The sequence below is a fragment of the Palaemon carinicauda genome, chromosome 13 (genome assembly GCF_036898095.1).
Source record: "Palaemon carinicauda isolate YSFRI2023 chromosome 13, ASM3689809v2, whole genome shotgun sequence".
Classification (NCBI taxonomy): domain Eukaryota; kingdom Metazoa; phylum Arthropoda; class Malacostraca; order Decapoda; family Palaemonidae; genus Palaemon; species Palaemon carinicauda.
This window is the reverse complement of record NC_090737.1, coordinates 25,970,285-25,984,915: the sequence shown is the minus strand read 5'-3', so window position 1 is coordinate 25,984,915 and position 14,631 is coordinate 25,970,285. Positions and strand designations below refer to the sequence as shown.

The following is a 14,631-nucleotide window of genomic DNA, read 5'->3' as shown; positions in this document are numbered from 1 at the left end:
AAAGGGGTCCTGAATTGCAGGTTCTGGGAACCCTATTTCACCCGGAGGAACTTCCGACCCGAGGTGTGGACCGGAATCTGGAAGTATGCGTCCTTGGGGTCGATGGTCATCCTACAATCTTTCTCCCTCAAGGACAGCAGGACTGAATTCTGAGTGTCCATTTTGAAGTCCGTCTTCTTGACGAACCTGTTGAGAGCTGACAGATCTATAACCGGTCTCCACCCCCCGGTCGCTTTTTCCACCAGGAATAGGCGACTGTAGAAACCTGGCCCTGGGAGAAGAACTTCTTCCATGGTACCCTTCTCTAGCATGGACGACACCTCCTCTTGAAGGGCGGTCCTCTTTAACGGGTCTTTGGGATCTAGCCATTCTATCCGGTTGGCCGGAAAAAGCGTGGGTGGTTCCGTTAGGAATGGAAGTCTGTAGCCCTTCTTTAGTACGGACACTGTCCAAGGTTCCGCTCCTTGAGCCCTCCATGCTTGCCAATGACGTCTGAGTCATCCTCCAACCCGAGGGTTGGGTGGGGATAGGGGCCTCCCACTCTTATCTTCTTCTAGAGGGGCGGCCTGATCTGTCTCCCCTAGAGGCGGAGTAACCCGACCTGAAGGAGCTAGAGGGCGCTGGAGCTCCCCTGCGGGGGGGCTGAGGCGTTGCGGACCAGGAGGAAGAGGGGGGCTTCTCTCCTCGTAGTGCTGGTAGAGGCTTGGGGTGTCGCGGCACTATCCGAGACAGACCTCTTATAGGGCGGTCTCCTAGGAGTTGTAGGTCTGGGGACGTTAGTCTCCTTCTATTTCAAGACCTTCTCCATTATGGCTTCTAGTTCCTTCCGAGGAAACAGAGACTCTCCCCACAAGGGAAAGCTGCGAATGGCTCGCGTCTCCCTGTCTGGTGCCTTCCAAGACACCTTCGCCAGAACAGTGCCTCGCTTCCAGAACACCCAGTTAGCTGTTAGTGCGAGAGACTGATATGTCAATAACCTAAGGGTTGAAGGCCTTGCTGGACAGGGTCCTCGGGGTCAAAGGAGGCTTGTACACCTCCCAAAGTGTAAGCCCACCAGTCCAGCCAAGAGGGGACGTTTACTAAGTCCCTCGACATTTTCTCCATCATGGAGGCTCCTGCTGGCGAGAACCAGACTGGGGCCGAAGAGGCTCTACTGTCTGAAACGCCTTGACTAAGGATGTCCTGCTGACCCCCCCTTAAAGGTTGGGGGACCCCGGCATTGCTGGCCACTACTTTGCCGACATACCCCTGCTCTAGGACTAGATCTCGGGTTAGAGGAAGTGCTATGGACGTCTTAGGTTGGAAGGAGTCTGTATGATCCTCAAAAAGGCTTGACTTCCAGGAAACTACATCCGTAGTTGCAGGTTCCGGTACTTGTGGTGTCTTCTGCAAGGGTTAACCACTCTCCTATAGACGGAGTCCTCCGTCAGGGAGCGCTCCTCTCCGTCAGCCGAGGACCCAGCTTGGGGCCGGGGAGCTGGGTTACCGGGCACGCCGACTGGACGTCTAGCTCTTTGGGGCCAGGGGCGCCGTCCTGCCGAGGTACTGGATTTCATCTGCGGGGACGTCCGCATCAGGGGCCTGGGTTAGCGCAAGCAACGCTGGTTCAGCGGGGACTCTCGTCGGCCCAAGGCTCTGGGTGCCGAGGATGCGGTTCCCGTGGGCTGACCCGACAGCGGGAACCGTTCCTTCTGACCCGAAGGCCGCACCAGCCGGGCTGGTTCGGCCAGGCCGCCCGACAAGAAGCGCGTTTCCCCCGCTGGGCGGGGTTAACCGGAGGCTTCGGGGACTTACGCTTACCTGTAGAGTCCTTCCTACCGCTTGATCTCGAGGAGCCGGGTCACCGGGCACTCCCCGGGCGCTTCGGTTCTGGAATACCAGGCACTCCCTTGCGGTGGTACAGTACCGGTCTTCCACGGTTCGGGGTCAGAACCGGCAACGCCGTACCGTCGAGGACTACTGTTCGTGTATTCCCTCCGGGGGACGCGGACGCGGATCCTCGTGGGCTGACCCGACGGAGGGAACCGTTCCTTTTAAGTCCGAGGGCCGAACCAGCTGTGCTGATTCGGCCAGGCTGCCCGTAAAGAAGCCCGGTTACACCCGCGGGCGGGCTGGGGGACGCGGACGCGGATCCCCGTGGGCTGACCCGACGGAGGGAACCGTTCCTTTTAAGTCCGAGGGCCGAACCAGCTGTGCTGATTCGGCCAGGCTGCCCGTAAAGAAGCTCGGTTACACCCGTTGGCGGGGTGAACCGGAAGCTTCGTGGTCTTATGCCTGCCTGAAGAGGCCTTCTCGCATTTCTCCCTGCAAGGGTTATATCTGCGTCTGGAGGATGGCCTTCGTGGTGAGAAAAAACCCTGGGTTGCCGGTCCGGGGAACGCTGCAATACAGACCTGGGAGGCTCCTTCTCGGCGAGGCCCTCGGCTGCAGAAGAGACTGAAAAATACACTAATAGACTGGAGAAGAATTAGGGACATTTTTCCCCCACATGGGGTCATCAGAGGAGACGTGGCCTGCTTGCACCAGGACTCCGTCTCCCCACACACTCTCGAAAGTAGTACTTACTTCGAACTACTTCTTAAGAGTTATCTTCTTCACAATAAACCAACCTCGTCTCCTACTCTGGGTAGGAGAGGGTGGTAGGGAAGCTCTGTCAGGCGGGACGCCCTGCGCTAGTCTTCTTAGGCGAACCCTTCGTCGCCTACTTCTTTTTGGTGCTATACCGCACCCACTCAAACTCTTGGGGAAGAGCAATGGGCACTTCCCCGCAACTGACTTACCTCGTCCCCTACTCTGGGTAGGGGAAGATGGCTGTATAAGAATCTCTATTCGACGAGGCATCGGGAATTAAGTTGGCGAGGAGAGGCTCGTCTTCCTATGAGCCTCTTGGATGTATTCTTCCTTTGGTGCCGAAGTGCACTCACTGCACTACGTTCCAGGACCAGTAGTCCTGACACGTGGTTGAAGGGGAACATAAGCTGGCCCTACATGGCTAACACCGAGGATAAGGGGAGGAAGAATGATTTATTGTAAAATTGGTCCTTTCAGCTATTAATTCCTTGAAAGAAATCAAGGAATACTGTTCCATAACGCACACAACGCACGCCACAAGCACTTACGGAAATGAATTAAACACCGGGTAAGGACACGGTTGAAAAGTGAACGCACAGGAACACTTGGGAAGCACACTGCGAAAAAACACAAGTCCCCACGCTGGGAACACGTGGGACACTAAATGCGCACAAAGGCTCGAGAGAGACTTGAGAGTGAGGTGTTGAACACCTCACGACCAAGAACTTAATGAGGAGAATGGCCCAGAGAAGCAGTGACTTGCACTAATCTTGCCCTCGGGGCGCATTCTTTGGCGGCGGGGGTAGGCCTGTATAGAGAACGGAGTAGGGGGGTAACGGCGCCAAAAACCTTGGTCGAGAAAGAGAGATCACCAAGTGATTCCTAGAAAAATAGTTCTCGGTAAGTATTTGTGTTGGAACAAATAGGCTTATTGAGAAAGTCTTTCAAGATTTTCGGTGATCAATCTACTCTGAAGAAGTGTTTTAATTCTTTCATTCTACCTTGTTTTGAGTATTGTTCTCCTGTCTGGTCTTCAGCTGCTGATTCTCATCTTAATTTGTTGGACAGAAACTTACGGTCTATTAAATTTCTTATTCCTGATCTAGATATTAATCTCTGGCACTGTCGTTCAATTAGTTCATTATGCTTGTTGCATGAGATTTTTCATAACTCTGACCATCCTTTACATTCAGATCTCCCTGGACAATTCTATCCTGTTCGTAATACTGTACTAGGCAGGCAGTTAATTCTAATAGCCAGGCCTTCTCCATCACGAGGCTCAATACTACGCAGTACTCTAGAAGTTTTATTCCAGCTGTTACCAAGTTGTGGAATGATCTTCCTAATCGGGTGATTGAATCAGTAGAACTTCAAAAGTTCAAAGTTGGAGCAAATGCTTTTTTGTTGACCAGGCGGACATGAGTCTTTTTATAGTTTATGACATATTTGTTTTTGATGTTGTTAATAGTTATATATGACATATCTGTTTTGACGTTGTTACTTATTTTAAAATGATTTATTGTTAATTTGTTCTCCATTTATTTATTTCCTTATTTCCTTTCCTCACTGGGCTATTTTTCCCTGTTGGAGCCCCTGGGCTTATAGCATCTTGCTTTTCCAACTAGGGTTGTAGCTTGGATAGTAATAATAATAATAATAATAACTAGCAACTAGGAGCCACCGGTTGCATGTAAGCAAGCAATGATGTCCTAGATAGGTGCCATCTTCCCAATTTAGGATACCAAAGTACAGTCAGACATTCTACACGAGGGTTAGATAACAGAGACAGGCGCGAAAAGTGAAAATTCGCGAATGCTTGGTGCCCTAGGGTGGAATAACTCCTACCCTAACCTAACAACTCACTGTGCCTTGCCTACACTTGGATAATTAACACACCAAGTAATGCCTAATACTGTTTTTACTTGGTTTCTATCACAGTATAGTTGTTCCTATCTAGTAATACTGTATAACACTCACCGATACTGTAATATATATTACTGTAATTTACTACTATCACTACAGTAAAGCTCAACTGTACTTTAAGTGTTCGCTGACTCACCGCACACATAGCCTACATTCACAAGAAACATTATTGTAATTCTGTAATGTACAATATGTATACAATTTAAGATTAACTAAATGTACATATTTTATATAACGACAACTAACCATTTTCATATGAAGTTCTACACAGCCATCCTTTAGTATGACGCAATTCCTAATGCATTAGTGTCATCTTCTGTAGGGAATCAGTCTAACATTTACAGTAGCCCAGTAATGATATTTATCCCATCTTCTACTTCAATAAGTTAGAAAATTAAAAGATAATGATGATGAAAGTATCATTAATAACATTATAATCATTGCGTAAATGCATACAGCTACAATAACAGCCAAACAAAATACAGCTGATTTGTTATGAAATGAATCAGGTATCAGCTGTTTTACTTGTATCTCAATCATCGTACAATAATACACAAAGTACAGTAGCATAAGACTGACATTTTACATTATATCCTTATTCACTATGGAGAAAAGATCTTCAAGAAAATATACTGCTAAATATTAACCAACAAGCTGTAAATGAAAGCAAGAAAATAAACAATATTCATAGCTGCTATTCTGTTTGGAATCAGGGAGAACTGCATCCATAACTAGGAAACAAAAAGGAAATTTAGTGGGAACCTATGAATGTGCAAATCGCAAATTAGATGTAAATGCTGAATTTAGATGATAACATTACAATGTGCCTGAAAACCGAGAATATAGTTTTGTTATAAAACGATATAAATAATTTCCCAAAGTTTACAATCGAGCACCACAGACAGAGCTAAAAATATAAATTATAATGCATCGGCAACATGAATGAAACTCCGGTTAACAGGTATTCTACTTGCATATTGTTTATTAATAAGGTAGTAGTTTGAAAGGATTGATTAAAAATCATATAACATACTCATTTTGTTTAAGGTATATAGATTTATGTTTAAGTAAAATAAGAGTATTTACAGGTAATTCTATCTTCATTTATTTATAGTACTCCAGCTATTTTTCACATTTTTGCCAAGAGATGGTGGTTGCTGATATGTAAACATTGAGTGAATTATTATGTAAACATTGTGTTAAAACTCACAAATTGTGTTTTACTTTTATATTTTCTTAAACAGAAATAAAGCTTATTTTATTAACTAAAAACAAATATCCTAGTAATAATTGTTTTTTAGGAAATATAAATATAGTTTGGTAGCATGCCTTAATCAGCTGATTTGGAAAGCATACAACCTAAACAATGGAAAAGATTATAATAAGAAAAATAATAAATTTGATTGCTTTTTTCTTAATAATAGTAATAACCAAGAACGAAGAATAACGACAACGTAACAAATAAACATAAAGATATAGTCTAAAACGAGCACCTTCCTGAGGTGTGTACATAAGTATAACAAAGACTAAATCGCTATTCTTCGTAGGTCCAAATTGGACTTGCTAGCAAATAAATACCATAGTAAAAACCAATAACAAATAATGATAATAAAATTGGTCATAAAACGTAAGTGATATAACCTAGATGACAGAGTACCAGATGGGCAAAATTAACTTGAAAACTACCGAAGCGAACAATACCCAAAATGGCTGCCGATACCGAGGCCGGCCAACCGCTTCCAAAACTAAAATCCACAATACTGGAAATAGAACAAATGCCCGGTACTGAAATAAACTGTCAAAACAAACTTTGGTACTTAACATTGGTAAAGGTGAAGTAGCAACGTCAGTCATGTTGAATTAACAACAAACACTTGCGAAAACACTGAGCAAAACACTTATAGACTTTGCGGGCAAGTCCAAAACAGAAGGATGACCTGGAGAGCGCGAGTAGTAGGTGTCGGTGGGGTAGCCCAACTGTATTCTCTAGGGCCTGCCACGGCCCTCCCCTTTGATGAAGGGATTATCTAAATGGAAGACAGCCTGTGAATAGTGGTTTCCACACGCCCTTATTAAATACACGACACCAACAAGGTGTTCGCGCGAGGGTAGTAACCTCTGCATTCCATGCTTTTATCTTTCTCTAGTATATTTGGAAGATTTATTTTAGAAAAGTGTAAAGAAGGACCCTTTTCACCGGGCGTCACAGGTCTCTCCCCAGAAATAGATTTTTCCTTCGTCAAAATCCCTTAATTCGCTATGTTTTTATTTCTAAATACGATACTAAAATGTGAATATTACAAGCATTATTATTAGATAGAGTTAAGTGAAACACTAGTTTAATCAAAATCAGATTTATTTTAAATATAGCTGTAATTTTTTACCACAGTAAATGGATATACAGTGTACAGCGAGAGAGGAAAGTGGCGCGAAGCAAGCGCAGTGCAAAGGAGCATGGCCTATTAGAAATCATCGAGCCGCAAGAATTTTTAACGCGAATACGTGAATTTCTATTTAATAGGTATTGCGGTTCTCTGTATCAAGTATAAGTGAAATCGCGAAATATAGACTCGCATAAAGCGCGGGCTTATAGTATTTCCAACAGAGAAAGGAGCAACATTCCACCATGAAAGGAGGTACCCAACTTTTTCTAACAACTGGCTAACAGAAAAAATGCAGGGCCATGCATCTCCCACTGGCCTGGCTACCATGGTATTCAAACCAGCCACCCACGCCCTAGCCCCAAGGCGGTGCAACTCTGGCAAGTGCGGTGCAACCGATGTAGTCAAGCCAGCCACTTGAGCCAAGTCACTGAACCATACATCTCCAGCATGCCACCCAGGCCATAGCACGACACCATGCATAGGGGCACAGATCTCTACCCAGATTAACTATCAGTACCCACTCCCAAGCCATAGTATGGGGCTATTGTCACAGACCACAAAGGGCTGGGAGCCAGCCATGACCCATCCATCCCACCTGAAAGAGGACTTGACATAACTGACCTCCTTGAATGTCTGACTTCTGAGAAGAACTGTCAGAATTAGAATGGGAAGAGGAAGAGAAGGAGAGGGATAGCTTCACATGACATGTATCCTTACTATAAATCACCCAGGAGTTGGTGCCTTGTCCAAAAGAACCAATCACCCAATACCGGTGAAAAAATAGGTCACTGTTGAATTGGTTTTATTTTGCAACCTGATCAAGAGGGTACCAGCCGATCAGGAAATTTTGTAGCTGCTCAAAGGTGAGCAGTGGTAGCCTGCTGTGAATTAAGAAAAAAGTGACTATTCTGACAAGCAGGTGGGCAGGGCTATCCTTCGCGCCACCTGTTGTTAACTAAATACCTTCTTAACGATTCCCTGGACAGTCTTACACTGCTAAACACATATCCTTATCTTAAAAGATGAAAGTTTTGTAAATGCATAACAATGAATGAAAAGAATTCAATAGTAAAAGTGTACAGTATTTACTGCAAGGTATGCAATATATCAAATAAACCGACCGCGCAACTACATGTCTTTTCAGTACACCCTTGCCCCATGTAATAATTTCAATGCTTACTAAATTCTGTACAGTAACAAGTACAATAATACAAAATTCAATAATAAATATAAATAACTTAAGGATAAGCAAAAAAAAATTCATGCAACACTTACAGTAACGTGTTCCCTATACCCAAAGATACAGGTATGCGCTTAGAACATATATCTTTCTCTTGATGATTCATGCCTGTTCATTAAAGTGTATATTTCAAAATGTGCCAACAGAAAATTTCAACATTCACCATAATATAGTATATTATACCTTTGTTGCTAAAATAATAAATAACATCATCATAAATGTATATAATGCTTACAGTTGCATGTACATCAAACTAAGAAATAAACACCAAAAACACTTCTCTTTCTTATTTTCTCTATGACTCACACCTCTTTCTCCAGTATTACTAGCTTCTTACAGCGCTTTCTTTGTTGGAAGTTGACAGTTACATAGTGCTCTCGACCTAAAATCTTCACTTGGTGTCCATAACCACATACTGTATCTAGTGATTATGGGCAAGCACCTTTTATTTTGTAAAATGGGAGGAATGTGCAAAAGGCGTATATTACCAGAGAAGTGGATGGGCACTTAGGATCTTAAAATATGCACTTAAGAATGTATGACTTCTAGCCTACATCTTATAAACCTAAGCATGGTCCTGATCCGAGCCAATAGTTTAAAACATTTGAATGAATGAACCATTTATAACTAACCTGCAAGACAAGGATGACCATTTCAGTTAAAAAGTAAATTCCATGCCAAGGAGAGGGACCATCAATATCCTGTAAAAAGAAAAAATATACTTTCATGCTACATAAAAACTGCATACACCAAATAATATGGGTCTAATTTATTCTGTTAAAACAGATCACATGCAACCCCTATTTAATGATTCACTTGTCTATATTTCAAATTTAGAGCACTGGCAAGCATTAGTCCTGCTTGCATGTCTATGACAATTTGAAGTACAAAATCATTTTGCAAAATTTTTAATAAATATTAGTCTTCGTATTTTCTTGATCTACTAAACAAAAAACTCCAAGATTAATCTGGTTATAAACAACCTTCTTCATCAACTAGGATTGGTGACTTGAACAGGTTCACCATAAGTTATTACAGAATAAACCATTACCCAGCAAAGAAATATCATTATTATTATTATCAGGGAGGCAGATATAATTGCTGTTGCAGGTGTTGAGGTGCCAGTGACGGGACATGAAAAATTATATTTTAATTATAAAATGAATTTTTGAATATACTTACCCGGTGAATATATAATAGCTGCAACTCTGTTGCTCGACAGACACATACATAAAAACTCGCCAGCGATCGCTATACAGGTTGCGGGTGAGCCCACCAGCGCCAACTGTCGGCCAGATACCACTCTCGATGTAAACAAAACCTTCAATTTCTTCTCATCCCACTGGGTCTCTATTGGGGAGGAAGGGAGGGTCGTTTAATTTATATATTCACCGGGTAAGTATATTCAAAAATTTATTTTATAATTAAAATATCATTTTTAAATATTTAACTTAGCCGGTGAATATATAATAGCTGATTCACACCCAAGGAGGTGGGTAGAGACCAGAGTTGATTATGTTTACATCGTACAAGCTAAGAGTTTTTTATTTCATTTTGACAGTTATCAATATAACAAAACCAAAATAAATAGGTACCTGGTAAGGAAGTCGACTTAGACGATTACTCTGCCTTGTAAGTACGTCTTCCTTACGAAGCCCAGCGATCCTCTTAGGATGCTGATAGACTCCCAGGAGCTGAAGTATCAAGGGCTGCAACCCATACAACAGGACCTCATCAAACCCCTAATCTGGGCGCTCTCAAAAAATGACTTTGACCACCCGCCAAATCAACCAGGATGCGAAAGGCTTCTTAGCCTTCCAGACAACCCATAAAAACAACATTAAAACATTTCAAGAGACAGATTAAAAGGATATGGAATTAGGGAATTGTAGTGGTTGAGCCCTCACCCACTACTGCACTCGCTGCTACGAATGGTCCCAGTGTGTAGCAGTTCTCGTAAAGAGACTGGACATCTTTCAAGTAAAATGACGCGAACACTGACTTGCTTCTCCAATAGGTTGCGTCCATGATACTTTGCAGAGGTCTATTTTGCTTAAAGGCCACGGAAGTTGCTACAGCTCTAACCTCGTGCGTCTTAACCTTAAGCAAAGATCGGTCTTCCTCACTTAAATGTGAATGAGCTTCTCGTATTAACAATCTGATAAAATATGACAAAGCATTCTTTGACATATGCAAAGATGGTTTCTTAACCGAACACCATAACGCTTCAGATTGGCCTCGTAAAGGTTTAGTACGAGCTAAGTAGAACTTAAGAGCTCTAACAGGGCATAAGACTCTTTCTAGTTCATTGCCTACGATCTCCGATAAGCTAGGAATATCGAAAGATTTAGGCCAAGGACGAGAAGGTAGCTCATTTTTGGCTAGAAAACCAAGCTGCAGAGAACAAGTAGCTTTTTCTGACGAAAACCCGATGTTCTTGCTGAATGCATGAAGCTCACTGACTCTTTTAGCCGAGGCTAAGCAAACCAGGAAAAGAGTCTTAAGAGTGAGATCTTTCACGGAGGCTGAATGTAAAGGCTCAAACCTGTCTGACATGAGGAATCTTAGGACCACGTCTAAATTCCACCCAGGTGTAGCCAAACGACGTTCCTTAGAGGTCTCAAAAGACTTAAGGAGGTCTTGCAGATCTTTATTGTTGGAAAGATCTAAGCCTCTATGCCGGAAGACCGAGGCCAACATGCTTCTGTAGCCCTTGATAGTAGGAGCTGAAAGGGATCGTACTTTTCTCAGGTATAAGAGAAAATCAGCTATTTGGGCTACAGAGGTACTGGTCGAGGATACGGAAACTGACTTGCACCAGTCTCGGAAGACTTCCCACTTCGATTGGTAGACTCTAATGGTAGACGCTCTCCTTGCTCTAGCAATCGCACTGGCTGCCTCCTTCGAAAAACCTCTAGCTCTCGAGAGTCTTTCGATAGTCTGAAGGCAGTCAGACGAAGAGCGTGGAGGCTTTGGTGTACCTTCTTTACGTGTGGCTGACGTAGAAGGTCTACTCTTAGAGGAAGACTTCTGGGAACGTCTACTAGCCATCGAAGTACCTCGGTGAACCATTCTCTCGCGGACCAGAGGGGAGCAACTAACGTCAACCTTGTCCCTTCGTGAGAGGCGAATTTCTGCAGTACCTTGTTGACAATCTTGAATGGTGGGAATGCGTAAAGGTCTAGATGTGACCAATCTAGGAGGAAGGCATCTATATGTATTGCTGCTGGGTCTGGGACTGGAGAGCAATAGATTGGAAGCCTCTTGGTCAGCGAGGTTGCAAAGAGATCTATGGTGGGTTGACCCCAAGTGGCCCAAAGTCTCTTGCACACATCCTTGTGGAGGGTCCATTCGGTTGGAATTACTTGACCTTTCCGACTGAGACAATCTGCTAGGACGTTCAAGTTGCCCTGGATGAACCTCGTTACTAGGGAGATGCCTCGATCTTTTGACCAGATGAGCAGGTCCCTTGCGATCTCGTACAAAGTCAGTGAGTGGGTACCTCCCTGTTTGGAAATGTACGCCAAGGCCGTGGTGTTGTCCGAGTTCACCTCCACCACCTTGCCTCGAAGGAGATTCTCGAAGCTTATCAAGGCCAGATGAACCGCCAAAAGCTCCTTGCTGTTGATATGCATGCTCCTCTGACTCGAGTTCCACAGACCTGAGCATTCCCGACCGTCCAGCGTCGCGCCCCAGCCCAAGTCCGATGCGTTCGAGAAGAGAACGTGGTTGGGTATCTGAACTGCCAGGGGAAGACCCTCTCGTAGGCTGATATTGTCCTTCCACCAAGTCAGACAAGACTTTATCTTTTCGGAAATCGGGATCGAGACCGCCTCTAGCGTCTTGTCCTTTTTCCAGTGAAAAGCCAGATGGAATTGAAGAGGACGGAGGTGTAGCCTTCCTAGCGAGACAAATTGCTCCAGGGATGACAGCGTTCCTACCAGACTCATCCACAGCCTGACTGAGCAGCGTTCTTTCTTCAGCATCTTCTGGATGGAGAGCAGGGCTTGATCTATTCTGGGGGCCGACGGAAAAGCCCGAAAAACTTGACTGTGAATCTCCATCCCTAAATCAGAATAGTTTGGGATGGGACCAGCTGTGACTTTTCCAAGTTGACTAGGAGTCCCAATTCCTTGGTCAGATCTAGAGTCCAATTGAGATCCTTCAGACAGCGATGACTGGAAGAGGCTCTGAGAAGCCAGTCGTCCAAATAAAGGGAGGCTCGGATGTCCGATAAGTGGAGGAATTTTGCCACATTCCTCATAAGCCTCGTAAACACGAGAGGAGCTGTGCTTAGGCCAAAGCACAGGGCCCGAAACTGGTACACCACATCGTCGAAGACGAATCTCAGAAAAGGTTGGGAGTCTGAGTGAATGGGGATGTGGAAGTAGGCGTCCCTTAGGTCGAGAGAGACCATCCAGTCTTCCTTTCTGACCGCTGCTAGGACTGACTTTGTGGTCTCCATGGTAAACTTCGTCTTTGTGACAAAGACATTCAGAGCAATGACGTCTAGCAACGGTCTCCAACCTCCTGTCTTCTTTCATACTAGGAATAGACGGTTGTAAAACCCCGGTGATTGAAGGTCCGAGACTTTGACCACCGCTCCCTTCTCTAGCAAAAGAGACACTTCCAGTTTCAGGGCTTGTCTCTTTTCTTCCTCTCGGTACCTGGGAGAGAGATCGATGGGGGACGTCGCTAGAGGAGGTCTGCGTACAAAAGGGATTTTGTACCCCTCTCTGAGCAACCTCACAGATTGTTGATCTGCGCCTCTCTTCTCCCAGGCTTGCCAGAAGTTCTTGAGTCTGGCACCTACTGCTGTCTGAAGTTGGGGGCAGTCAGACTCTGCCCTTAGAGGACTTGGATCCTTTCCTCTTCCCTCTCTTCCCTTCGGCACGAGCACCTCCCCTGCTGGAGGCTCTGCCACGAAAGGGCGGGATAAACCTAGACGCTGGAGTGTCTATCCTAGGTCTAGCAGACAAGGCAGGCAAAGGGGGAGCTTTGCGAGCCGAGGACACAACTAGATCGTGGGTGTCCTTCTGCACTAAAGACAAGGCAATTTCCTTAACCAAGACTTCAGGAAACAGGCACTTAGACAAGGGCGCAAAGAGTAGCTCAGATCTTTGGCATGGCGTCACTCCAGCTGACAGAAAAGAGCACAGAGACTCTCGTTTCTTCAGGACTCCGGACGTGAATGAAGCGGCAAGCTCGTTGGACCCATCACGGACGGCCTTGTCCATGCAGGACATAATGAGTAAGGAAACATCCCTATCGGCAGAAGAGATTTTCCTACTCAGGGCTCCTAAACACCAGTCCAGGAAGTTAAAGACTTCAAACGCCCTAAATATGCCTTTAAGAAGGTGGTCCAGGTCCGAGGGTGACCAACAAATCATCGAGCGTCTCATGGCAAGGCGGCGGGGAGAGTCTACAAGACTTGAGAAGTCGCCCTGGGCAGAGGCAGGAACTCCCAAGCCGAGAACTTCTCCCGTGGCATACCAGACGCTCGATCTAGACGAGAGTTTAGATGGGGGGAAGGCAAATGCTGTCTTCCCTAAACTCCTCTTGGTCTCTAACCAATCGCCTAACAGCCGTAAAGCTCTCTTGGATGAGCGAGAGAGAACGAGTTTAGTAAAGGCAGGCATGGTAGTAGGAACGCCTAAGACAAACTCTGACGGCGGCGAACGAGGAGCCACAGAAATAAAGTGATCAGGGAACAACTCTTTAAAAACAGCCATGACTTTTCTAAAGTCCAGGGATGGTTGAACTGCTTTAAGCTCATCTAGTTCTGAAGGTTGATCCTCAGGATGTGGTTCAGCAACGTCCTCATCTGACACTGACAGTTCCTCATCCGATAACTGATGAGAAAACGGCAAAGGTGTAGGCAACGTTTGACTCGCAGAGTCCGGTCGCACTGGTGCATACGTGACGGAGCCGGACGCAGCGTCCTGGAACTGCTGAACAGTCTGGGAACTGTCAACAACAACAGGTGCGCGAGGACGCACAGCGTCCACCCGAGACTGTTTAGACCGTCTGGGTTGTGCAGTCAACACCATACCGGGTTGCGGAGGTTGACGCACCGCGTCAAAACAAGTCCACTCTGATGGTTGATGAACGTCCTGAACGTCACCAATCACATCAGTGCGTTGCCTAATGTCAACGTGCGGCTGGAAATCCACACTGGGTCGCATCGGCACGTCAACAGGACGCACAACAGAACGCTTGGATGGCTGATGGCCAGTAGGTTCAACGGAAACCTTCTCAGCGTTGTAGTCCTCCATCAAGGACGCAAGCTTGGACTGCATGTCTTGCAGTAACACCCATTTAGGGTCTACGAAAGCAGGTGCGGTAACAGATGGGGTTAGCGAATGAGACGGCACAACTTTGCCTCTCTTAGGCGGCGAGCAGTCATCAGATGACGGCAACGGGTCCGAACTGTCCCAGTGGCTACAACCGGGACGTTGGACTTGTCCTGAAGGGACCGACTTACGCTTTAAAGGTCTGGAGACCTTGGTCCAA

At 45.3% G+C, this 14,631-nt stretch overlaps 2 protein-coding genes across 3 annotated transcripts in view; one reads left to right on the top strand and one right to left on the bottom strand.

The window, feature by feature from the left end:
• Window positions 1–14,631, top strand: part of LOC137652232 (sodium- and chloride-dependent GABA transporter 1-like) — a 483,785-nt gene that overhangs the window by 260,759 nt on the left and 208,395 nt on the right. The window lies entirely within an intron of this gene.
• The window catches only part of LOC137652234 (vesicle-trafficking protein SEC22a-like), an 81,908-nt gene that overhangs the window by 7,492 nt on the left and 59,785 nt on the right, over window positions 1–14,631 (bottom strand). The window contains exon 6 of the mRNA XM_068385474.1: window positions 8,751–8,819. Coding sequence (XP_068241575.1) covers window positions 8,751–8,819 — 69 coding nt within the window. The remainder of the gene's footprint in view (window positions 1–8,750; window positions 8,820–14,631) is intronic.